Here is a 27,722-nt window from a genome sequence, read left to right on the forward strand (position 1 = left end):
GCCAAAAACCAAAACAAATCATTTTGACATGTGAGAGAAGAACCACAGAGCAACTTCTTGCAGCATTTGATTTCCATGAATTTCCATGATTTCCATGAATTCAGCAGGAGATTTCCATAAATTCTTACAGAAACCATCACTACAGGAAAAAAAAGTGACCAGAAAAGTTCCGGCCTACCTGTGGCTGAGTCCAGGGCTCCAAGGTTGTTTCTTTCAGAGGAGTTTGTGGCCTTCCCACTTCTTTTGTGTGCTTTTGGGAGAGAAAAAAATGAGTTTGTCAGTGTTCAGCACTAATTTCCCTTCAGGGAATAAAAAAAGTACAAATTCCATACAATAATGTATCAATGCATCAGAACTGCACACATTTGGAATAGGCTGCAGGTATTTTTTTTTTTTTTTTTCCCCAGCTAAGTAACTTTATAGAGTTGCTGTATCTTTCAATGTGTGGGGGTACAAATCTTGATCTGTACCTACAGGTAAAAATTCAGCCAAAAAAATGAAATTATTTGCAGAGAAAGGTTGAGCAGCAGAAATTCAGAGGGAACTCAGCTCTGGTTTCTCTGCTGTTTCCTGCCCAGGTTGTGCTCTGCTCAGTGTAACTCAAATGGATGAACCAAAAAGGGAATTTATGAGAAACACTTTTAAAAGCTGCATTATTTGGATTAGAGCCATATTTTCAGATGAGAGCCCTTCTCTTTCCTAAATCTTCAGAGCTTCCCACCACTGGGAATGTTTCAAGAACAATCACCCCAAACCAAAACTCAAATCAAATCAAATAAATAATCAAATATATTAAAGTGGTCTTCAAAGAAGATGATTTCTGATCCTTCACACTTCCTATTTTTATAATCCAAAACATCCTGCAATTACTTATTAAACTCTAATTACTGCAGTAATAAATTCATAAGATTTTGGGTCAGGGAGTGAGCATTGAAAAGGATGTTGGTACCTTTTATATTTCTCCATATGTGTTTCCACTGAGGGAATTTTACACATTGTTGTAAAGGATGCAATTCTCATATTTCTTTTCTCCCTAATTTTTTGTTCTGTCATAAAACAGAAACATTGGCATTCACAAGACCAGAAAAAAAAATTCCCTGCTGAAATACTTTTAAGTAGTACCAGGATTTTCCTCCTCCTGAAATGCAGGTCTGATGTACTTCCCTTTATCACTGCCTTTGACAATATCTAGTACAAATATCACATTATCCAGGTCCCACAGAGTGATCTAAATGTCCATGGAGACTGCAAGGATTGACAAAAAAAAAAAAAAAAAAAAAAAAAAAAAAAGAGAGATGCCCTTGGATTTTTTTTTTTTTTTTTTTTTTTTTTTTTTTTTTTTTTTTTTTTTTTTGTGTCATTTACAGCAAACTATGGCTGCTTAAAAGGGAGAATTGTTTTTTTTCAAATACAGAATTTATGGGCAATTTCAGTTTGCATGGAGCATTCACAGGGCTTCTTTTAAAAAAAACACCTTATTAAATGGCAATTGTGTTTTGGCAGGTTGGATTGCCTGTAATAATAGATTACAGGCAATAATTTTTGCCATTTTTTGTTATCTTATATTTTGGGGTAGCAATGGAATATGATTCATTCTTGAAATAGAACAATAAGTGCATTTCAAAAGAAAAAAAAGAGAAATCACCACAGATTGAGTGAATGCTAAACAGAGTTAAAATGAATGCATCTGGAAAGGGAAGGTTGTGTTTTTCATGTGTTCAAAAGCAAATGTAGTCTACCTTATAATCTTGCTTTAATCATCAGCCTTCAAAGGGACCCAAACACACAATGAAAATTATTAAACATATCAATGGTGGTGCTAAAGATACCATAATAATTCCACATGGGCCAGCCTGCCAGGAACTGATGTTAAAAATCACATTATTTCTTGAGAAATGACTTTTCTTGGCATTTCACACCAGTTTTTTTTGTACATCTGTCCACTCAGAAAGAGGGGAAAAATGAATAAACAAGTGCATGATTATATGAGGAAAACAGATGCAAATTTGGGTGAAACAGCACTCTACTCCAGGTCAGCCTTTTCAGACAATACTGTGGTACAGGCATTGAGCAAGGGAAAAAAAATAAAATAATAAAAAAAAAAAGTTCCTTTATCTCAATGATTCTTGTTGTCCTCTGGGAAATGCAATAATTTCCACTGTTCCCCAAGGCCAGGCAGTCCTGTCTACTTAGATCAGGTTCAATTTTCAGGTATTTTCAATATGAAAAAGGTTTTGGTTTGCTGAGCCATCATACAGCCAGTCCCATCAGTCTTCCACCTGACCACCCAGAAATTACTCTGATCAATTGTGTTAGCAATCAATAAAGTCCAGCATAATAACCAGGTTGTAAAAAGACTCTGTACAAAATATTTTGCTGATATTTGGAATTTTTTTTTTTTGGTCTGGTTGTAACAGCAAAAGAAAGCTTTAATATTTAATCAAAGCAGTTATTAAATATTTTTTTAAAGTAGAAAATGAAATCCATCATGAATATTTTCTGTTGTTTATTAGGAGCAATGAGTTAACAAACATCTAATTACTTATGACAACTTGACAGGTAATATCCAGGCTTCCCAAACCTACCAGAGAAAATGAACTGTAAAACAGATTTGAAAGGTTATGAAAGTGTTTTAAGTCAGATATCATTTTTGTCCTTAAAGGAATGATGGATCTGGATGATTCAGAGTGATCCTCACTCTGGAACATGAGGGGAGATCTTTGGTGCATCTGAGATAATTCAGACTGATTGGGTTTTATTCTAATACTAAATATTGGATTTGTTCATCTGGTTGGATGTTACCATCCTGTTCCTTTATTGACAAGTTTTTGCTTTTCTTCAAAGTAAATCTTGACTTAAAAAGGAAAATAAGAAGTTACAACACGACAACTTTGGTTTATCTATTCTGATTCCTGGAAAAGCCCTAGAATTATCTGGGCAGACACTACCACCAGTAATTCTAATGGTTATTGATTACTGGGAGTAGCAAAAGCAGACTGGAATTCCAAGATTATACCATGCATTTTTCTGTGGTGCCTCAGGAAACTGCTACAGCAGCATTAAAATTGTCTGACTCCACGAGTCCCACTCCTGCACTTTGCAGCAAAGTTTAAAAAATACTGTATGGAACAACCTTTCAAGCTGAAAACTTGTATGGCTTGAAGTGAAATTTAGGAAACAAATAGCAAAAGGTGAGTTTTATATCACATTACATTATCATAATATAGTTGGGATTGCAAATGTTTATCTGTTTGGGGCAACTTCTGTCTGCCAAAAGCTACATTTTAAAGAGGAAGTGCACTCTGCTATTTTTCTGTTGCACATTTCCATCAGGAAATCAGGTATACTGATTTTACTGTCCTTTGCAGTGAGACAGAGGAACCCTGTAAGCCTGAGGAGGAGATTATCTCTATTACCACTGCCTCCCTCTTGTCTAAGTTGGTTTCAGGTAATTGGATTCCTGCAGTCCCCTCCTTCAGCCCCCCAAGATCCTTCAGGTGAAAGGTGAACAGGGGGGTTAATTTTAGTGACAATAAGTTTATTTAACAGATTGCTAAAACATATTATTCTGAGTTTCCAAGATTCATGTATTTATATATAAATAAAGCCACAGGACAGCAGAAATGAAGATACCCTTAAGGATTCCCATAGGAAGTTTTTGCTTGGTGCTCAAGAAACAAAGGCCTACCTTTTGCCAGAGGACAGAAATACAAATGAATAGACAGATAAGGATCCCTTTGTGGAGAGGTCAGTGAGGAACCCACAAGTCTAGAGCCTGATGTGGAATTTAGGAGTGACAGGAACCAGCAGCTTTCCAGAGCAAACCTCACCACTGAACTTCCACAATAATTTCTTTTGCTGTACCAACTGCAGCTCCATCTCTGAAAGTAGCAGAACTCCCTGGGATGTGGCTCTGCATCCTCCTAGCCATTCCTTGGCAAAAAAGCCACAATTTAACCCAGCAAGTCTCTATTTTACCTGCAGGTACCTCTTGAGAGATGCAATAAATCACCCAGGGCACAGGTGCAGCACACCCACAGCTGTTCCCCTGTTCCTGTAGGGAAACCAGCCCTTGGCTTTACCCATTTCCCTCCTTTGTTCCAACAAATCTGGTGCAGGGCAGGAGCAGAGGGATGGGGATAAAGGCAGGGTGTGGGTGTGGGGTGCAGCACACCAGGGATGCTCAGGGGTTTAACAAAGCCTGACATGAGATTTGCCAGATGGTTCTATACTGGATTGTAAAACTTTAAACTAATCTTCATTTAAGAGTTTTAAGGGCTGTATCCCTCTTCTAAAGCCTCTTGCTCTTTTGCCTGGTTGATTCTGGTAAATTATAGATCAGACTTTAGAAAACTGCTTCCATGAACAGCAGCTCCTTAAATCTCAGCTAAACTGAGCAAGAAGATTACATGTTATTATGATGTAGCACAGCAGGATTTTTGTACAGCAAACATAATGATGTAGAGAAGGATAAAACTATCATTCTGCACAAGGAGGTCAGCCACAGAAGAACAATGCTCTTTATACAGCAGCCAAATCCATCCCTACATGGTGAATCTTCACTGGGCAAATGCTTTTTCTTAATGGTTCTGCAAAGAAACCCAAACATCAGCAAAAAACCTGGATCTGCACTTCAGGATTCAGCAATCAAGCATTGTAGCACAAAGGAGATGTCATTAGGGAGAAATTATTCTAAATACTTCTTGAAAAAGTATCTGTTTCAAGGGCAGTTTTAGGGTAAATGCATCTTGTTGGTTTTATTCAAGGGGAAAGGATTTCCTGTGAATCCCAAGGGATATGGCAGATAGTGTATGCAGCATGAAAAATTAAAATGCTCACTAATCTTACAAGCACATATATATATATATACACTTTTAATTGTAAATCAAATCCAGTTCATATGGAAAAGCACAAAAATTCACTGCGCTCAGGTAGAAATTCTTTCCACCTGCTATTTCTATTTACTCAGTATCTTCTCAACTAAAATTCCAGTAGAGAATTGCAGATTTCAGACACCACACAAAGTGGGAACAGAATAAATTCAGTTGTTCAGTAACCAGCAGCAGCAAAACTGCAAAAAAATCAAGAGACTGAGACCACCAAGTCTGCAAGCCGATACAGGAATTTGATACTAAAATTGTGGTTTATCAATTTTTTGTTGAACAGGTGATGCAAATGCTTGAGTCTATTCAGCTCAGAGTCAGCAGCTTATTGAAATTGCTCTAATTTTCTTTTCCTCTGCACTATTCTGAATGCAATTTAGTAATGCCAAATGACCTTTTTTAATTTTTTTTATTTTTAATTGAAACATTATTTTCTGCACACAAAAGCTTTTGCCTTAAAAGCAAACAGGTGTGATATTCACAGCCCTGGTATTTCCAAAATGCCATGCACAGGAGTTCTACAGATTTACCCTAAAGCTCCCTGTAAGAATAGAAGAATTTTGAAATCTCTAAGAAAAATGCCTGTGAGAATATGCTAGTAAAGACTGCTGCACAATTGATTTTATTACATCTAAATTAGAATCAGAAACTGTGTTATCCTTCTGTTTTATCTTGCATATCATTGCTTATAAACTGAAGCAAGTTTCCCAGATTTCAAATATGATAAAGAAATTCTTAATCAATGCACAGTTAAATGCTTTCTGACATAAGAACAGAGGATTTCCCACAAAATCAGATAATCCTAAAGGAGAAAAAAAAATTACTTCAAATTTCACAAACACTGAGCTGTTTTAGTTCATATATGTAAAAATCTTAGTGGTAATAGCTGATAAAATATGCTTACACTACATGTTCTGGCTTGAAAGTATTTACATATATAAAACTAATGTGACATTAGATGCTAAGGCATTCTTATTTCAAGTGAAAGGGGGGAAAAAATAAAGCACATAATATCAAACAGCTTGTTCTACCTGCCTGAGCTCTACTTAGCTTTTAAAGAACGAATATAAATGTACACAAATCCATTTTGTGACTCTGATATAAAGCACCATGTTAAAAATGTAGTACATGGGAACAAAACTACCAAATTTGATATTTCTGCATATTTCTTGTCATAAAACCAGTTTCTCTTGCTGTAGGTTATTCAGGAAAAACAGCAGAGCCCCTGCCCAAATCCACCTTGTCCACATGTGTTTTTTTGGTTTTTTTTAGGGCTTGTCATCTTCTTTCTCTATGGCATAACTAAGTTATACCTTACAGAAATCCAGCTTCTTATAAAGAAGATTTGCAATTTAAATTTCCCTTTCTCTCTGAACATTAAGTCTGAATTGGATAAAGTTGTTAAAAGCTAAGGCTTCCTAAATTTTTTACTAATCAAGCAAACCAAAATTCCATTATCAGAGTCAGGCAGGAGTAGTGAGGAGCTGGCTGCTGGAGAAAGGGCTGGATGGCAATTCCACACTCAGATTACAGCCAGGGGAGAAGGGCTGACCAACCTCTGCACTCCCAGCTTTGAAGTGGGGCAGAACTAAGGAAAATGTGCCACCTTAAATTAGATTTTTTCCAGAAAGTTGATAAATAGGCTTACTCATAAAGAGCAGCAAGACTAATCTGCAATTCTCCTGACATTAGACAACATGATCTATAGAAGCCTTGTTGGATCATCAGTTCTTTTCATTTGATGTCATCCTATTTATATTCCTTATCCCCAGCTGTGACTATTCTTCTTATAAAGTATGTTTGATTTTTTTCTAGTACATATTGTAGCTCTGAGTATATGAAGTAAAATAAAAAGTCAGATTGTTCTTCAGGTGGCAGGAGAATGACCAGAACAAGCACCCCAACCATAAATAATCCCTCAAGAGAGAAAGAAATACGTTGGGAAATGCTTTTATTGCTCCTTATCACGACTTTGAGTAAATTATTCATCCTCTATCCAACCTATGGCACAGAATTCAGACTGGAGGCAAAGAATGTGACTTGTAAAAGAGAGAGGAGCAGGGGGAGGCAGGTGGGAGTCCAAGGGTCAGGGAGGCAAGAGCAGCTCCAGCTGCTCCCAGGAACATCCGTGCCAGGAGGATCCATCTCCCACTTAAACCAAGAATTTCTGTGGGCTGGAGCAGCATAGCTTGGGAAGAATATACAGGTCTGTTGATATTTTACATATGGTCAGGAGAGAGCCCAAAGTCTCCATATTTTTCTAGTGAAATCCATTGAAATTTGTATTGCACCAGCAAGAAACTGGTGCCTGTCAGGCTCGCTGCTGCTTCTCCCCTTCCCTTGGACTGCTCTGCACATCACTCTCTCAAGAAAAATATGAATATTATTTCTCCTGTTCTTAATGGGAAAATGCCATCACAGATGCCCACAAAACCCCATCCCATTTCTCCCAATACTCCTGTGTTATGCCAAACCCATCCTCACTCTTTGTTAGAGATCCCTTCTGAAGTTACAGGAGAAATTCTACCCTGATGTCACAGGTTTTGCTGTAGTTTGTTGTCAAGAGAATACTCATTCTATTTCAAGAAGAATCATAAATTTATAACCATTGTTTTTTATTTCAGCTAAACATAAATAATAACATTACAAAATTATTTCTCTGGCTGACCTACATAATTTGCTGTGCTGCCTTTCTGGAAGGAGGCAACATAAAATTCATCAGAAGCCTCATCAGGCTGGGCTCTGCCCTTTGGAGGGTTTATGGGCACACCCAGGGATATTCAGGGAGATCTAACACAGATGTGTTAGCATTTAATTCTAGCTATCATTACAAGACTCCTTGGGGCAGATATTGAGTTGGCTTTAAATGTTAAATATTAAATTTGGATGTTAAATATTTAATACAAGAATTACCTCTGTGATCTTGCCCCTGCTCTGACCAGAGCTCACTGCTCCTGTGGTGACCAGCTCTGAGTGACCCCCAAGAGATGAAGCCATACAATGAACTGACAAAACCAAAATTCACTTTAAATCACCCTCTTGTTTATCCTGCAGAAAATAATGCATCCTAATGGATTAAGGAGAACAACACCAATATTGCCACTGCTGTTTCTTACACAGAGCTCTAATAGGTGTTAAGGAAAATGGCAATTTGTTTATTGAGGTAATTGCTTTCATTCTTCCAGATGCCAAATTCCAGGAATAATTTGAGCTTTTAGAAATAGTTAAGGAGATAATAAACATTAAGGCATGATTCTGATGCAAGGTGAAGGGTTTGCAAATCTCACATGAGAGATGTGCAATTAAACATTTGGAATATGTGAAATCAAAAACCATGGAATGTGGCCATCACTGGATTTGTAAACTTTTACACTGAATTCTTTTCTTAGATTAAGCACACATTCAGTACAATAACACATGGCAGTGAAATCAGGCATAGAAACTGCTTTTATTAAATTACTTTTCCAAAAAAAAAAAAGTGAGTTACTCTGTCCAGACACAGCAGACTGGGAATAATTTCATTTCTAAAGATTTTTATGCAAGTCTTGTATGATCTTCTCTAATACCTCTGATGCGTGTGTTCCATGAAAAACCATTCTGTTATCTGTGGATTACTGCATTAAATCTCCTGGTGTAAATTCTTCAGGAATTCTTCTTAAAGAATATGAAACATTTCTACAATTTACATGACAGTGCCCCTTAAACCTTATCAGATTATGCTCTGTTTTCTCTCATTCCAGTTACTGCATCTCATAAATTACTCACTGAACTGAAAGATCTCAACTTGCAGCAAGTGACTTTTGTAGCAACAACAGTGGCTCAAGGATCAATGAAGACAAAAAAACCAAAACAAAATCCCAAAGCATCAAAACCCACAAAATCACCCAAAATATTCTGTGTCTGTACTCTTTATTTTTACAGACTATTTGATCTTTTAAATTCAAGTGTATCTTTGTATTTTGTGTGAATTGAAACATAATCACTGAGGAAAAATCAAACAAAACATGTTAAAACAACCAAGGTAAGGATTTGTCCCACAATCCTTAAAGTATCCTTGTCATTTCCATTACAACATAAATAAAGATAAAACACCTTTATTACAGGGACATAAAGATATTATGATATCTCTCTACCTATCTAAGCATTCAAAGGTAAAAAAAATATTTTTCTTTTCTTTCCTCTTGCAGGCTTATCTCAAAGGGAGCAGCAGGGAAGAAAGAAGAGGCTGAGTAACACGTGCTGGCTGCACCAAATGGAATTTTCCAGGCAGTGCAGAGAGGCTGGCTGTGCTCTCTGGAGCTGAGAGCTGCTCAGTGGGAGTGAAGTGGAACTCCAAAAACTCAACATCAAACTTTTCATGTCCTCCAAAAATGCCCGTGTCCAACCCTGATGCAGCAGAGGAACAAATAACCCTCAGCAAGATTCCCAGCCCAAGGAACCTGTGCTGACAGCAGCTACAACTGGCAGCACATTGTGTCTGCAGCAAACAAAGGGGTGGAATAAAAAGGAAAATGAGAAGAAGGAAAATGTCACAGCTGCTCAGTCAGTGGGTGCTCAGAGGCACTGCTGATTAATGTGTTAACTGAAGAGCCCAAAAAGACAAACCTTTTGAATCAGGGAATGAAAAGACATTTGTTCTCCTTTGTAGACAAACACTGATTATATTAAGGAAATTTAACCACTCCAAACACCAAAAAAAAAAAAAAAAAAAAAAAAAAAAAAAAAAAAATCACAGCTAAAATAATTAATAAAGGTGGTAAATGACATGACAAAAGGATGTGACATGAAAGAGTTCCCTCAAAACCACCTGTTGGTGACACACAGCACGTGTCACACAAATGATGCCAGACAGATCAGCAGCAGTGGAGGAAGACTCTTGGAAAGCTGAAGATCAAATAAAAATGAAAAACTATTTTCTGTGTTAAATATGCATGATAAACATCAACTGCAAGACAACAGACCTAATCCTGCCTTGTCCTAAGCTGAGAGTGAAGAATTTGACATAACCTTGCATCTCTCTCTTATGGGAATTCTTAAGGAAATGTGAATTTTTAGTCTCTGTTTAAAAAATCTTAGCAAGGCCAAAATCAGTAAATAGAAGACAGAAAAGTTTCTTAATATATTTCTGTTCCTAACACTCAACAAACCACATTACAAATTCAATTGTCTCTCTCCTTGTACCCAACTCACACAAGAATACAGACTCATCTTTCCTTGACAAAACACCAATAATACACAACTCATATTTGAACTCCCATTCTGATTATATCTATAAATATATGGCATTATATAAATATAATATCACATTAATTAAAAAAAAAAAAAAAAACAGACAAAACTACTGTGAAAGCAATTTTTTTACTTCTCTACACATTTTCCCTACATTTACCTCTTACTTTAAAGATGTTGTCTACTGTAGAGATTTCATTGATATTTGCTTTAGGGAAACCAGTTGATTTCAGCAAAAATAAGTATGGAAGAATCTTATCATAAATATCTTATCATTTCCTTGGCTCTAAAGGAAATTACACCACTCAAGTAAAGCCTTAAATAGTTCTCTCCTTACAAAATTTAATATATCTCCACTTTATCAGACTTTTTAAAATGGTAACATTCCCCTCCCAGAAACACATTTGAATTTGATTTTTTTCCTTTCCCTTACTTTCCCAGTCCTTATGACTATCTTTAGATTATAAAGCCTCTAAGCAATTTTCTGCCAACAATTGGCTACTTTTAATTTACCTCTATTATAAAATTCCCAACCACAAGAATAGATCATTTGCTGCTTTAGATCTGCATTTAATTCCACATGCCTTCCTTTCATTGCACAAACATCCACCTTTATCTGCATCATTTTACTTTGGGGCATCATTTAACTTATTCCTCCCCAGCCAGAATTCCTCTCAGACCCTCCCACAAACTTCTGGCTTCAGTAAATTGATTTGCTGTCTCCTCTAACCACCCTCCACAACAAATCAATCCTTTGACTCTTGCAACTTTTCTGAAGCCTCACCTCCTGCCTGCAAGAGGAAAGCTGTAATCACCCTGTATTTGCATTTCTCCCTGGCAATGAAGGAAGATTGATTTAGGATTAAGCATTTGCCATCCCAGCTGGGTTCAGACAGAGCCAATTGACCCCTCAGCCCTCCCAGTCTTGCTGCCATCACTTTCCATCAGAGCTGGGACATGGTTGGAGCACTGAGATTCTGCTGCCACACACAAAGGAGTTCCCCAAACCCAGCATCCACCACCACTTCCCTTAGCAAATGCCTTTCCTTCTCACACTTTGACAAAACTTCTTTCCCTTTGCTCCATTTGCCTCACTATTAGAGTACAACAGGAAAAAAAAAATCATGAAAAATAAAAACAAACAACAGCACAGTACCTAGGACTTGATCTCAAGTGACTAATGACTAGAACCAGTCATGCAAAAATGCTGTTTAAAAGCTCTATTTTTTTTAGGGAATAGTTTCTCTAACTCAACTATCCAGGCAATAATTAAGACTGAGCTGCTCAGACTTCTTGGAGCAAGTCCATAACTCCATAGGAGTTGGTTTTGTATTCTGCAAAGATCACCACATCATCAGGTGAGTCAGAAAGACAAGAAGCCAATGGATACAGATATGGTAAGTGTATCTCTCCTACAGAAATATTTGAACAAATGGTGTTTTCATCTTAGAGAAAAAATGAAAAGCAGAAGATTTGTGTACTGACACCCAGGTGTATTTGTAGGTCCAGTAAGTTATACAGTGACTGCTCACAAAATTCTACTTGAAGAAGAGGGGGGATTAAATTAAATTATTATATTGTTTTGGTTTTTTTTCAGGGTTAATCTTGTGCACTGTTGGCTGGAGTGCTGAGCACATAAGGGATTTCACAACATGGCATTAAAGAGCAGCAATATTCAGAGCTATAATAATTAAGACAAAATAGACATGATCTCCAGAGAGCAGTGCAGAACCTTATTTTCCAGCACCTTTAAGCTATTCTCAGCTGTGGGAGTGAGATCTTTATAAGTGATAATTCCACCCTCTGGCACTTCCAACACATTTTTCACAAACAGCTCACATTTGCCCCTGCTAGTTGTGGTGTACCTTACAGTTTCAGCAGCACAGTTTTGTTTGTGCAGATTTGCATTTGTCCACACACTCTGGGTGGGAGCTGGCAGACCCTGTGACACTGTGTGTGCTCCAGTGACCCCATTCCAGTCACTCTGAGGACATTTCTGGGGGTGGGCAGGACACAGAACAACACTCCAGGCTTCCCACAACCAAACTGGGCTCGTGACCACAGCACAGCAAAACCTGTGCAATCACTGAATCATTCAGCAGCTGCTATTCCGGCAATTTACACGGTGTGGAAAACTGTTTCAGCAATAAGAGAAGCAGTTAAAGGAGGAAAGCAGGAGCAGATGTGCTGTCCTGTACTAGCAGAGTGTGTGATGAGCACCTTTCAACTCCAGGTGTCAAATAAATAAAATTAGTTTGACTTGCAGAGAAATCAGCTACAAGTTTCATGAGAGAAAGCTCTAAGTTGCAATAGTTTTAACACGAAGTTTAAAAAAAAAAATAAGTATTTCAGAGAATTTAAAAGAAAAACAAAATGAAACATGCTGGGGTGCTAAGGTCAGCTCCCTAATGCACAGCACACATTCACTAGTGCAAAAAGCTTTTATGGTTTCCTGAGGCTCAACGTGCTCTTTGCTGCTTTTAGATGTCAACAGGTTCATCCTAACTGTGCCCTCAGTATTTGTAAATCACCCTCTTCATTATCAGCCAGTGCTGCACGAATAAACCTGGAGAAATCAACCCCAAACACCCCATCCCTGGCACAGCACACACTCCTGAGCCTGAAATGTGAATTCCTGAGACTGGCACAGAGATCATCTCACTGAGACCCAAAAGCCTGTGCTGACCCTGGCCCTGTGAGCCCAGAGGTGAACCCAGGGTTAAAGGTTTCTGGCAGGGTCTCCATCAGTCATTAACTGCTCCATAACTCAGAGGAAACTGCAGGGCTGCTCAAATCCCAGCCCTGGAGCTTGTCCTGCTGCCTGCCCCCACCCAGATCCAGGGAAAAAACACAATTCAGGGATTTATCACTGCTAACAATGCCCCAATCCTGCTGCTGGGGATAAATCCCAACTGAATATGTGTGGCCAGGGTTCTTCCAAAGCTGAAATCTTTCCTCTCCTACACTGTAGGACCTGGTGAGAGAGCAGGCTGAGGTCAGGTCATGGCCATTACTCCCATTTCCAGCTGGGGTATCTCCAGCACAGCACATCCATGGCTGCACCCATTCCCCCTCTGACCCTGCTCTCCCAGGCTGGGTTTGCTGGCAGCCACAGCTCACACAAACACTCAGAAATGTCTACACATGTTTATGATTCTCTCATGGAAATAAATGTGACTATTCAGTTGAAATCACCACCCATTGAGAAAGTATCTCCTGCAATTTGATTTTTGACCCTTTTTATTAAGGTTGTTTGTGCTGGAATAAACCCAAACTCCCAGTCCAAATCAACTTTCAAGGAACTCTCAAAGCTCATCTTTGGTGCCCAGTATCTTTATGAAGCAAAAGAACCAGAGATATCTGTAATTTATATTATGTCAGGTGGCACTAGGTTTTTAAAAATAATATAGTTAATTTTTCCCCTACATGGCAATTTATATCAATCTTTGTAACTTAAGCATATGATTAAAACCACTACTTATAATTAACATCTACCTCTCTTTTGTATTCTCTGTTTATATATATGCACCATCTAAGGTAATGAAGAGTACAGTATCTCAAAGTTAATAAGAAAAATGAAGGAATATACTGAAGTAATTAATTGTACAAAACCAATTTAATTTATTTCATTTATACAACTATTGTGAATTTCAACATCTCGAAGTGTATAACTCAAAGTTTTTTGGGGTTTTGTTTTTTGGATATTTTTTGGCTTTTTAAAGAAAATTAAGTAAACTCCAGTCTCAAAAAATTTAAATGCCATAGGTTCAACATAATTGCAGAACTACAAAGATGCTTTATGATTGACATGACATTAATAGTCCTTGTGGGTGTACCTTTATTTTAAGAAAGAATGAAAACTTTGTTTTCTGCTTTTTGTCAGAAATTGCTTGTTGTGAGTTCCTTATTTTAAAAACACATTTGATTTTTTTTTTCCTCACAGCTTTTGTTGTTCTTTTTGAAGCTGAAGAACTTGTTCAGCACTCCAGACAAAGGACAGCAAGTAGGCCTCCTATTGAACTCCAAAGATGAAATTACTAAACTAACCCTTGCTGCAGTGAGAGTTGAAGTTCAGATGTTTATTTCATTCCTCTCCCAACCCTTTAGTTATCCATTCCCAGCCATCTGGATTGCCACCATCAATAACAATCAGTCTGTGCTGTTAGGCAGGGGTCAGCATCTCGAAGAGACTCTGCATCTAATTCTATAGATTTGCAATTCCAGCTGTGTAAAACACTTAACATCCCCATTACAGCTGTAATTTAGAACCTGTGCTGGAATAATCCCACTGGAGAGTGCCAGAGCACGCTGGAGATCAGGGTGGGATCCACCCAGTGTCACTGTCCTGACACCTGAGCTGTCCCACCCAAATCTGGGAATTCCAACATTCAGCAGGGCATTAATGCTTGGGAGGCAAAGCAGGGGCTCTCAGCTCTTCACCCCCTCCTTCCCACAAGGGATCCCCAGAAATTCCTGAACCCCAGCAATTCCTGATGGAACCCACCACAGCCATTCCCTGATGGAACCCACCACAGCCATTCCCTGATGGAACCCACCACAGCCATTCCCTGATGGAACCCGCCACAGCCATTCCCTGATGGAACCCGCCACAGCCATTCCCTGATGGAACCCGCCACAGCCATTCCCTGATGGAACCCGCCACAGCCATTCCCTGATGGAACCCGCCACAGCCATTCCCTGATGGAACCCGCCACAGCCATTCCCTGATGGAACCCACCACAGCCATTCCCTGATGGAACCCACCACAGCCATTCCCTGATGGAACCCACCACAGCCATTCCCTGATGGAACCCACCACAGCCATTCCCTGATGGAACCCGCCACAGCCATTCCCTGATGGAACCCACCACAGCCATTCCCTGATGGAACCCGCCACAGCCATTCCCTGATGGAACCCACCACAGCCATTCCCTGATGGAACCCACCACAGCCATTCCCTGATGGAACCCACCACAGCCATTCCCTGATGGAACCCACCACAGCCATTCCCTGATGGAACCCACCACAGCCATTCCCTGATGGAACCCACCACAACCATTCCCTCCCTCCCCTTCAGCTCCTCTCACTCCTCTGCTTCCCCTTGCAGGACAGACCCAGTGCCAGATTTCCCCTCCAAACCACTGCAGAGGAGGATTCACAGCACAACTGCATCAAAATCCAACAATCTCCAGGGTTTCCTGACAAATAACCAGGGAGAAACTTCCAGAGCTCCCTTGGTAAGAGCAAAACTACACAATTACAAAACTGATACAGCATTTTTACTCAAGTCTTTCAAGAACACCTGGAAACCTTCAGAAAGCACTTCTGGTGCCTGCCAGGATAAACTGCTCCAGTAAATACATTTTAGAAGCTGAAAGATAAATATCTGGATTTCTCTTTTGTCTGGAAAGCTTTGTCTTACATCCTCTTCTCCCTCCCCTGCTGATGCCTCCAAAACACAAAGACTCCAGAGACTCAGACACAGACTTACAAGTCTGCTTTTAGGTGAAATATCTTTTTTCTCTCTCCCTTTTTTTTTTTTTTTTAACATGCTTTAGCCACTGAGGTAATTCATCCTTATAGACAAATAGTGCACATCTTAATTTTCAACACAAAACACTTCATTTGGAAAAACTGCAGAAAGCTCAAATTGGGACAATATACACGCACGTGCATCACCATTTAATTTAAATAGGCTGTTGAGTAGAATAAGGCAGCAATCTTTTCACTTCATTTCTCCCAACTGATGCTAATAAGAGAAAGATATGAGCATTTTAAACTTGAGAGGTCAACAGGTTCTCTAAATCAAAGTAGGGATATTTTTATTCCTGTTTTTATTCAAGTAGCACTGTGGGACAAGGCAAGTGTTGCCTCACACATGATGAATCCATCACATTCTGCCTGGCACCACAAGCATGAGCTCCACTCTGAGTTTTGGTATTTCTTGAAGGAAAAGTCATCTCAAACCTCTCAGTAAATGCTGTGCAGGGTATTTCATTTGAGCTTTACTCACATTCACACCATCCTGAGCTGGATGCTGAGCCAGAGTGAAAGATGGCATCTGAAATATTAACTGTCCTGTCCTAAACCAGAGAATTTCTGTCTATCTACCTACTGATTTTTTTTTTCTTTTGGTTTGTTTTTTTTTTTTTTAATTAAATATTCTTGACAATATTTCATAGCTCTTTCAAATGCAACTAAGTAATTAATTCTTCAAAGCACAAAGACTACAGAGATATCAATTAATCAAATCATTCTCACCCTACATATGCATTATTATCCTGTGTGTGTTTTTATCTTTGGTTTTGAAAAGAAAAAAAAAATAAAAATCAAAAGATAAAGTGAATTTTTCAAAGTGGTAGGATGAGAAATTCATAGAAACAGACTTCACACCTGCTAACACCAAAATATTTAATCTAGCACACCAGAAAAGTTCTAAATGAAAGACACCCTAACCCTCCTGAACAATATCATGTCCATGTTTTATTTCAGACATCAATATTTCAACAAAAGTTGGTTTGACCCTGTTAAATAGGCACAGCAATGGAGCAGTGACAGCAACCCTGCTCTTCCTGTCCAGGAATTATTTAGTCAGCCAGGAATTTCCAGAGCAGATGCTTCAGAATTTGTGTCTTTGATTAAATTCCTGAAGAGAGATAACTGAGAACACTTGTAGCAATAAGGCAAATTCAGACTACAGAAAGTTACAGTCACAACTGTTACATGAATTTTTTTATGCCAGTTCTAGATACAGCACAGACTACAGCAAATGGTAAATGTTTCTGCTATAGCTCCAGTTCTGCATCTCTAATTTGTGCCACAGATCTTGCAAACTGCTCACTCAATAGCAAACACACATTTAACAACAGCAACTCTACTCATTTGACACAGAATTAGTCAGCCCATTAAAGATAACCCCATTTCAAAAGTATTAGAAGGCAGACAAAAACTTCCCCCACTCAAAGTCCAAACCATGAACTGCTGTAGAAAGAAAGAAGAAAATGGGATGGAGCTGAGAAAATGTCAGGAGTTACTCATCTTCAAAGTATCAACCCAATCAGAAAAAAAGTAGTTAAAATGTCTTCAGAAAAAAGTTCACTCTGAATTAAAAATTTACAAAGTCTCTGATATATTTATGAAGAGATATTTAAACTTGGAAGAATATTTTCCACTCTGTTGAAGACCTCTTGCACAGCATACACAGTTTCACAATGGTCAACTTCTATTTTGAATATATTTTTTAACAGTGAGTTTCCAAAGTTCCCAAGACTTCCACGGTTTTTGTATTTGATTTTTCAACAGACCTCCAAAATTACCAGATATAAAAACAAATCTCATAATAATTTGTCACAACAGCATCAAAAAAAAAAAAAAAAAAAAAAAAAAAAAAAAAAAAAAGATTGTGCAGGTGTTTACTGCAAGACACCTGCTTCTGCAGAGAACCAAGCAGTGCAAGAGCAAAACCTCATTAATGCCACATTAATGCAAAAATAAAGCAGTTATTTTGGAATGTGCTGTCCCCTAATGGAGCAGATGACCCCTTTGTCTCTGACTCTTCACAACCTGCACACACTTTACACCAGGCACAGCTCTGAGCCTCCAACTGAGCTTGGAAGTCAATGTTCCTGTAAATCACCACCTGCCAAAGCCTCTGCACATCTACCTTGGGACTCCTCTCCAAGTTAGCACAGAGGGATTCACCAGGCTGGATTTCTTCAAAGGATTTTCCTAGTCATTTATTGGCTTTTTTAAAAAAAATACCTCTTGCCTAAAGTGCTTTAAAATAATGATAATAAAAAGTGGCACAGCCTGAACAGATTACCATGGGAATAAGCGTCTGGAATCCAATAAACATGAGAGGAGGCAACCAGTGCTGTGACCCAGCCCAAGAGAAGACAGACACTGTTCCAAATGCACAGTGAAAGAACAGGTCATTTGTGCTGTTAGGTCCCACCAGCAGAGTATTTGAAATTAACTGGACTGGAAGAGACAGAGCAGCACCAGAGAGAAGGTTCAGACCCAGCAGAGCCTGTGCCTGCAGCTGGAGCAGGGAGGGGTGGGTGACACACACCAGGGGCTTTTCCCTGGATTTGCCAGAGTTTCAGCTCAGATTGGTCCCAACTGATCAAACCCACTCTTCACTGAAGCACAGGTTCAATGAAGAATCCTTATTTTTATTAAGGATATCAATCCCTCAATATTTTATTATTTTTTTACCTGGCAACAAACCCAGTTTGCTACTCCCAAACCATTTCACAAAATGTAAGGGAGCACAGCAACTAGAGAACATTTGATCTGGACTAAAATGCCTTCAGCATCCTGCTGGCAAATTCAAGATCACTTCCCAAACATTCACTAAGACTACACAAAATTGTCAAGAGACAGCTTGCTTTATCCTGTCCAAAATCTTCCAACAGTTTTTGCAATTTAAGATCAGTTTAAACCATTTGGTTGCTGTTTTGTAATTAGTGGTTTTAGTTAAGCAATCCCAGAGAGAGGACAAGGAGACAAAGCAGTCTCAGGTTGGGTGCATTTGACAAACAGCATGTTGACAGGATGCCTTGGAAGAGGAGCCAGTCCAGGACACCACAGGGAGCCTAAATACTTGCAGAGAGTTAAGAGAAAAGAAAAATCTGCCTCACATCAATTTCAGTAGAAAAAATAAATTTTTACTAAAATGAGGTCCTTAAATTATCCACTTTGCTGTCTTCTTTAAATTAGTGGAGGACCCCTGTGGCACTACAAAGCTATAAAAATCCCTTCAGCAATGATTATTGGCATTGTCACTTCATCCTCAGGCTTATTATGGGTCATATTTCTACCTAGATTGCAAGATTATTGCAATGTTTTAGGCCAGCAAGGATTAGTAAAAACAACACATAAATAATGCAGTGTGCAGCTGAAATCAGGCTGAGAGAAGGAAAGGAGAGGAAGGTTTGTTAAGTGACAGGGAACTGATTACTTTAATGCTCATAATAATAAGACCTGCCAAGAGAATAAGGAATAGAGTCATCACTTTCCTACCAGTGGTGGCACTGCTTGTTGTCATTCAGCAAATGAATTGTTTCCTCTGCCAGGTAAGAATTCCTTCAGCAGAGATGCTAAAGGCAATGGCCAAGAACACACTCTGATCCTCAAATGCTTCTGCTGTTTGCTAAAGATCCTTTTCAGTTTTTTTTTTTTATTATTTATTGGGTTCTGGCTTCTCAGAGCAAGGGGGAGAAATAAGACAAAGCATCACCAGCAATTTGCCAGCCTGTATATAATAACCCAAAATATCCATTTCTTCTTGAAGCATTTAATCACTCCTGCTTATCAAGCTGAATTACTTTCAGCATCTTCCTATAAATCACAAAGAAAAACTATTTTTCTGTTTCCAGAAATGCAGCTTCCATTGCAATAAGTAGAAATGTCAACAAACACCTCCCACCACTCTACTCCTCTAATTTTTGCATTGCCTTCTTTATTAATAAAATTATTACTGAGCAATATTAGCCCAAAATAAAGTGGTTAATAATAATTAACACATCACCTCTTTAATCCTTAACTTCAGCAGCTCACCAGTTCTGGGGAGAGCTGCTTCTATCTTCATGATTTTTTGCTCTCCTCTTTGTAGCACACACTGAAACATTTTCTGATCTCAGTCTGGAATGATCAATCTCAATAAAATCATTCATATTGATCAGGATTTACTATTTTGTATTATCAGGGTGTACATCAAATTGCAGCCTGTAAAGAAGAATTACACCAAAGAGTTTTGACCTACAAAAACAAAGCACTTGTATCAAACAGTAGCTAATACTAACTTGTGACTTTTTAAAAGTATAATTCATGTTTTGTATCTGTATGAAAACAGATTTAGCATAAAAATACAATTTTCAGTGCCTCTCTGGTAGCCTACACATTCAGGTACTTAGAACTAAATTTAGGTTATTTAGAAAACATTCATTTATTTTCTGTGAAATATTCCCTACAGAATTTTATCATAAGAACTTCATCCAGCAGCCACCTGTGACTATTTTCAAAATAAAACTTTTTATGGCTTGGTGCTGATAAGGTGTATCCCAAAAAGGCCAACATGATAACACACAGGCTCTCTAAGGGATATCACTTATTTGGGAAAAAAAACCAGCCTCAGTTTTTAATAAATCACCCCCAACTCCATCAGAACAGCACAGGAATCACCAGGAACCTTCCAACAAATCAAGACTGAACTCAAAATCTCCTAAATCAGTGACTGAACTCCATAATTATGAATGGAGATTTTTGTTTCCAAACATTCATGTTGGGTTTTTAACATCTCCACTTTACACTTGCACAGCACTCAGCCACATTTGAAGCCATTTCCAAACAGCATTTGATCAGATTGGCCTCAAACCAAGGAGAAAACAGAATTTTTCAGTGGACACAACAGGCCCTAATTTAGGTTCATAGTTAAATTAATGAGGGAGAGGTTTATTCCACTTTCCTCTTTCACATTTGGATGGCATGATGGCTCTGAAGAACCTGAGATGCTTTCAGTGGGAGGGTGTTTAGAAATCACTTGCCTTTGGGAAGAACATTTTTCACACACTGAGAGACAGTTCCTCCCCATTTTCACATTTTGGGACTGATTTAATAGTGATGATGGAAAAACAAACTCTGCTTTTGTTTAATATTGTCAATTAGGCTTTTCTCCAGTACATCAGATGTGTGGTTTGAAAGCCAATCAAGCATTTTATTTGTCAGTTGTTCACTAGCAAGGCAACCAAAAACACCAATTCAGGGGTATTTGGTATTTTAAGACAGGAGGAAAAAAAAAAAAAAAAAAAAAAAAAAGTGAAATTAGTTGTGATGAAGTTACAGAAACTGGCATGACTGAAGTGGTTTGTAAGATGAACACTGATTTACCTCCTAAACAGTACTGACTGTGATCAAAGTGCTAAAAACATTTCTCAGAAGATGTAATAGGTGTTACAAAACCCCTTTTTAAAAATGGAGCTGCACTAAAATGTTCCAAGTCATTTCCAAGAACCGAAGATTTATTTATTCTTGTCAATAAGGTATTTGTTACTGATATTTAAAAAAAAAAAAAAAAAAAAAAACAGCAACAAAGAAATAGACAAATCCAGCAAGGACAATAGCAGGCTTAAATTAGAACCTGTTTTAGCAACAACAGGAAAATTATCAAATTGTCTAAAGTATTCTGCTCCTCTATTGAGGGAGTGAATGTTTGGAGTGATAAATAATTGCAAGATTGAAGAGAACTGTGATGGTTTTATCTTAGGTAAGTATGCTATCTGAAACAAAACCTTATGGAGGGGAAAAAACAGGAAAAAACCCCAAAACAACAAGAATAAAACCAAAATAGAAATTGTGTTTTTAGCTTTCTCTAAGTTGACTGAGCCATTTTGAGCATTCCAAGCATTCATCAAGTGTTCATGAAGTGTAACAGAAGCTACATAAGCAAACAAATCTGCTATATCGTTTAACAACCTTAGGAGGAAAAAAGGAAAAAGTAAGAATCAGTTGTTCTGCTGGAAACCCTTCAGGTACAATATTTGAAAAAGCCAAAGAGCAGAACAAACAAAAGTAAATAGGATTAGTTCCTTGTAGTCCTGCTTAAATGGTGAAGACATATTATTGTGCTCTTAAGTATTGAAGAGGAAAATCTCTCTGTTTAATTTGTTAAAAAGTGTTTTGGTTTGTTTTTTTGGTTTTTTTTTTTTTTTTTTTTGGATAACAGTTACCAGCTGTGCCTGTGGGATTTTATTTGTCCCTTTTCCCTCATCACAGGGCTCATGGTCACTGAGCACTCCCCTCAATAACCTGCACAGGGATATCCCTGGTGGTTTCCTCACTTTTGGACATTTCTGACTTCTCCTGGCTGCCAACACCTTGCAAATGGATTTACTGATCTACTCCATCTCTAAAAGGAATGTGCTTGCTGACATCAAATCTTTACAATAGTTAAGTTTGAAGGGAAAAAAAACAAACAAACTTCCCAAATTTCACCAAGGGAAGAAAGATTGACAAAGAATTTGTTCTCAGCAAGAACATTAGGGATTTTAAGACTACAAAAAGAGGAAAAGCAAAAAGAAATGAGATATTTAATAGTCAGATTCTGCAGTGACCACAGGTGCTGTGGTGCTAAAACAAACCTCTCCCACCTTCCACAGGGCTGGGCCCCTTAAAGTCCTTCTGATTCTGGATCTTTATTCAGGTTCACAAGCCTGGTGCCCCTTTCTGCCTTAAACAGCCTCTCACAAAATCTCTGTACTGATAGATAATAAAATAGACTCTGCAGAATTATTTCACTTCTGAGAACACTCATCCCAACAATGCAGAAACCTGTGACAACATTCCCTGCACTGCCCAGCCCTGTCACATCCTGGGGAACAGGATCCCCTGCCTGGAAACTGATAAATGAAGCACTGAAAGAAGCTCCAGAGTTTGCCCCATCTTCTGATATCATTAAATTGACAATTTATCAGATGTCCTTAGCACTCAATGTCAATGGGGAATTCTGCTGATGAAATTATATGGAGAAAACAACAACCCTTGAAAAGGGGGGATTTAAGGGATATCTGCAACCTGGTTTGGATAATTTCTACTTCTGACTCAGAAATTAAGTTTTCAAAATAACATATACAATGACTGAGAACTTTTTGGTGCTGGGAGCCCGAGGCCAGGGAAATTTTTACATTCACCAGCAGCGTGGAGAACAGGAATAGGCACAATGAAACTGAGGCTTTGCTTGTTTGTAGTGAATGAAAAAAGCACAAAAATCACAGGGAAAAAATGCACATCACAAAATAAATATATAGTTTGAGATGCTCTTGAAAAATTATGCAGAGAAACATGTCAGGAAACACAAATACCCTGGAAAACTCAAGTGGCCACACCTTGAGAAAGGATATCTGGTCTGGGGACAGCACAGGATGGGACAGGGAGCCCAGCCCTGCTGAAGGAGTAGGTGTCATTCTGTATTAAACATCAGTGACTGCAGCAAGGGCAAAATAAAAATACATCTGCTCAAGGAAGTAGGATTTGTCATAACAAAGGGATTTTTCAAGCCATTAAAACCAGAAACCTCCTGACCTTCCAGTCAGCTACAGACGGGGGACATTCTGTTTCTGAACTATGCAAATGGCACTACAAAACCCAAGAATTTTTTATTATCCTTTTCCATATGCATAAACCACACATTCCCATTTTTAAATTACATTACACTCTGGCCTTCTAACTCTGAGTGACTGTTGCTAGCTAAGTTTCATCACTTAGTATGTAGCACCTGCATTTGGCATAATAAAATTAAGCATTCCCTTGGAAATCAGATAGCTGGAATGTTTCTGTTTCTTTTTCAGACAAGGAGAAGACTTACCTCCACATTAGCACCTTTGATGTTGACTTTTCATCAGTAATAGAGAACCTGGTTTAAAAATTAAAAACCCAAACATCAAAATGCATTAAAAAGCTGTTAGAACTGTGCAGTGAAGGAGAAGAACAAAGCCACCAGATCCAAAAGCTGCTTCTGCTCTTTAGGATCTGATTTAAAAAAAGAAAAAAAACAGCTTGTTTGGGAAGGAAAGCAAAGTAATCTCCATGAACTTTTTGCCAGCACAGCTAAAGCTGGCTATTATCAAAGAAACAAATGCCTGGATTCAGACACAAGCTTAGTTCCTTTAGCTCTAATTAAAGCTTCCTTCTGAAGACCATCCTCTGCTAGGTGCCAATTAAAAGGAAACTCCCTTGATTAGTTACCCAAATATTTCCAAGCCTTGGGTGGGCTGCCTGGGAGGGGAAAAGGTTTGTTGTAGAATGCCTGGAGAAATAGCAAGGGCTATTTCTCACAAAACTTGCCCTGAAATGGAATATTTTCAGAAACTCATTCCAAACTTAGGCCCTTACCCTGGAAAAGGATTTATTTAACTGAGGGATGCTTTGGGTACCTTTTCAGCATTCCTTAGACCAACACCTCTGACCAGACATTCTGAATGCTGTTAAATACAGAGTACATGTATGGGAAACATCCTTTATTTCACCTTCTCTTCCTCTGCCAAAATACACAAATGCCAGCTGTGATCATGACATGAGTGTTGCATTTAGAACAGTTATCCTGCCAGGAGAGGTGGGAGCTGCAACAAAAGAAAAGGAGCTGGCAAGAGAGATTTGAGCCATCTCTTGAGCAGGCTTAGCACCAAGGGAAGTCCTTAGACATGCAGAGAAATCAGCATTTGTGTTAAAATTGTTGGGATTGGGCAAACTCCCTACTTCATCCTACTGGCAGCTGACTCCTGAAGGAAAACAACTGAAAAAGCAAACCCACAGTGCTTAAGAAAGTGAACCACACAATAAAGCAGCCACAAATCCAGTGGGGAAAATGCAGAGTGACACTTGAGATAGGAGAGATGCACAGAAAATGCTCAGAAAGAATGGGGGCAAAAAACCCCAAAGGCTTTGCTAACCCAGTGAGCATTTCAACCACGGCTGCAGAGTGCCCTGTTTGAGGCTCTGAGAACATTTAACAAGCTCATTGCAAGCTCCCTGCAGTGAAGAAATGAATGACAGCAAAACCACAGCAGCTCCAGCAGGACAGAGTGAGAGAGCAGCAAAGTGGATGATGTTTGTCCTTCTGCAAGACTCCAGAGCCTGCAGACATTCAGGGTCTCACTGATTTACAGATGCACAGCACACACAGGCTTGGCTTCCCTCCCCACCCAAACTGGGTTATTGCCCTCCTGCCATCAGGGTTATTAATCTGCAAATGCTTTTCTGCAGTCCAGGGATGCTCCTCTCCCTGCCAGGCTGGAGGGGACAGAGGCAGGAAGGGATGGGAAGGAGAATTTGCAATATTTGAATTCTCTGCCCAGGGAACACACATCCCTGGTGTTCCTGGATTACTTTTCACCCTCGACAGTTTTATACCAACAGAGTGATTTGATGATCCCAGCAGAGCCATGAATCACTTCACACGTTTCTGGGGTGAAACACAAACTGTTTAACATCACAGAGCAAGTTACATAATTGTTCACAAAATGGAATCAAGGAGGCTGCATCTAATTAAAAGTACACAGGGAATCCACTGTAAGCAGAAGGTATTGTAATTATCATGTTTTGATGTAAAACGTAATGAGAACAGGAAAAGTAAAAGTATCTGCCCTTTCCCTTCTGGGACACACAGGTAAAGATGGAAGCACTTCAGATGAGACTACACATATAAACACCAAAAAAGAAAAAAACCCAAACTAAAAAAAAAAAAAAAAAAAAAAAAAAAAAAATCCACCAACCTGTTAAATTCATACTATGGAAGTCTCAGATGTCTGACTTTTAAATGGGAAAACTCAACCCAAAATTTAAACTTAGGAAGTTATTGCATTAAATGCATGTGTGCAGGGCTCTTGTGGGCATAGCAAGCAAAGAAGCAGCTACAAAATGCCAAACTAAGAAATACTCACAAAACAGATCAATAAAAATTTGCTTAAAACACATTATATTATGTATGTATTATTTGCTTCATGTCCTTGAAAAAACATGCATGTGGTTAAATAGGGAGAAACTCAGTATTAAAAGATATATTCTGAGTTTTGTTATTTTGTAGTACAGAAGTGCAAGTTAAGTTGTTTTTGTTTTTTTTTTTTTTACATTACCTAGCTATAATTGAATGGAATTTAATCCATTTTTGGTGAAGAAATGCTGTTATATTACAGCTTATCAGCCCCACAAGAGCAAAGGGATGTTTAACAAGAGTCCAACCTTCCTGCCTCAGTACTTGACCTGTTTTTTTCTCCTGGACCTGGCAGGAACTTTGGGAGGTCTCCTGAGACCAACTCTGCCCCTGCAGCATCAGTGAACAACTGACTTTTAGATCTCAGCTCCTTGCTCAAACAACATGGGAGGATAAAGACAAGATCTAAATATAAGATCTAAAAATCCCCAACAACAACAAAACAAATATAGTTGTAGATAAGTCAGGCTCAGGAGAATGTGCTGAATGATTCCAGCAGCTTAATGTGAGAGTAGAAAAATCCCCTCCAAGTTTAAACACACATTCCCAGAGAAATCTGCCTTGTGTGAACCTGGGATTCTTGACTCATTCTTTGTCTGAAATATCACAACTTACATTTAATAAGCCACAGACTAATGTTATCAATTGTGTTTGATTTGAGTGGTTTTTATATACATGTCAACTCCTGCAATGTGACTGAAGCATGCAGAGACAAATCTAGGAGGAATGGAGGAAAGTTTATCTAAAAGTTCACATCACACTTTCTTGCCAACCCACAAAGACTGGGGGAGGAGGAAGTTAAAAACTAAATAAATAAATGTACTTATGTTTACAAAAATCTATTTATATTATCTATAATCCATTTAATTAGAAAGCAAATCCCTCTGCCATATACCTCTGCTGCACAAGTGTGCTGTGATAAGGGATTAAAGCAGAATGAGGGATAAGAAACAGCAATATCTCCAACATGAGAAATTGTGTTTTAGGAGTTCTCCAAGTGCCTGTAAGTAAAGCCCAGGGTCATCTGGTTTTCAGGCATCTTCACTGAAGCTTTTTTTGCTATGTCTACAGCTGTGGTGAACTCTGTAAAAAGCTCATGGGGCAGACATGGCCACCTGGAGAGTGTATTTAAGATGACAAAATAAATAGTTATGAATATTTTAGAAAATCAGAAAAAAATAATCTTGAATTTTTGTTATCAAGCCTGCTGGCAGCTGGACACAGCAGCTCTGTTTGAACCCCAACAACCTATTTGAAAACCAAAATTTATCAATGGTCCAGTCTTTCTATAGAAAGAATCTCCAATCCTTGGACTCTTGGGGTTTATTTTCCTTTTTGTTTAAAGGTCAGGTAAAAGTTTAGAAGCCAAGTCTGCATGCAAACACGCAACCAAAGCAGGGAAGACTGTCTCAGGCTATACAGGTCTGAAAGAAAGTCCAACTTAATTTGCAATGATCTACTTGACAAAACAAGACAGAGTCAAAGAAGAGAAAGAAGGGAGATTCGTGTGTCTTTTGTGGTTATATCAAACACTCTAAAGAAGACAGCATCACACTGAGGTTAATTGGAAAAAAGGAAATTATTCTAAAAACTTCAAATCAATGCAAGAAAACTCAACTCCTATCTATTTAAATTAAGTGCTCCAGACCAGATGAAAGCAACTGATGAAAAGCACATTGTTTGATAAGGTCACTTATTTGCAAGACAGGTGATCAGTATTCATTAAAAGGGAAAGGAAAAACAAGAAAAAGGGTAGAAGCAAGAGTTGTGTTATTCACTAGCACAGAGGCACAGTGACAGCTTTAACCAGCTTTTATTGAAGTCTTTCCTCTGCCTTTCCCTGGACAACAAATGAAACAATCTTGTAACAAACTCTAATGAACGACTAACAAGCAAACTAAACCTCTGACAACTCCTCTGCAGACCCTGACCTGCTGCAGGTCAAGGAAATTCCAGTAGTTTTTCCTCCAGATTATCTCCTACTAATGAAGAGCTGTCTTTGAAAAATCCAGAATTTGCCAAGCCTTGAATTCTGAAATGCTCCAGCCTAATCTTAAAATGTTTCTACACAAATCAGCACTGCTGGAATTCCTAATTCCCCCCATCACTCCTTGCAGACCAGC

The 27,722-nt window shown here is 38.6% G+C and overlaps 1 protein-coding gene across 6 annotated transcripts in view; it reads right to left on the reverse strand.

Moving 5' to 3' along the window:
* Window positions 1-27,722, reverse strand: part of PCDH11X (protocadherin 11 X-linked) — a 394,642-nt gene that overhangs the window by 214,273 nt on the left and 152,647 nt on the right. For all 6 annotated transcript variants that reach the window (XM_079319074.1, XM_079319073.1, XM_079319075.1 and 3 more), the window contains one exon: window positions 179-250. In XM_079319074.1, coding sequence (XP_079175200.1) covers window positions 179-250 — 72 coding nt within the window. The remainder of the gene's footprint in view (window positions 1-178; window positions 251-27,722) is intronic.

This window comes from Erithacus rubecula, assembly GCF_903797595.1.
Source record: "Erithacus rubecula genome assembly, chromosome: 15".
Lineage (NCBI taxonomy): Eukaryota > Metazoa > Chordata > Aves > Passeriformes > Muscicapidae > Erithacus > Erithacus rubecula.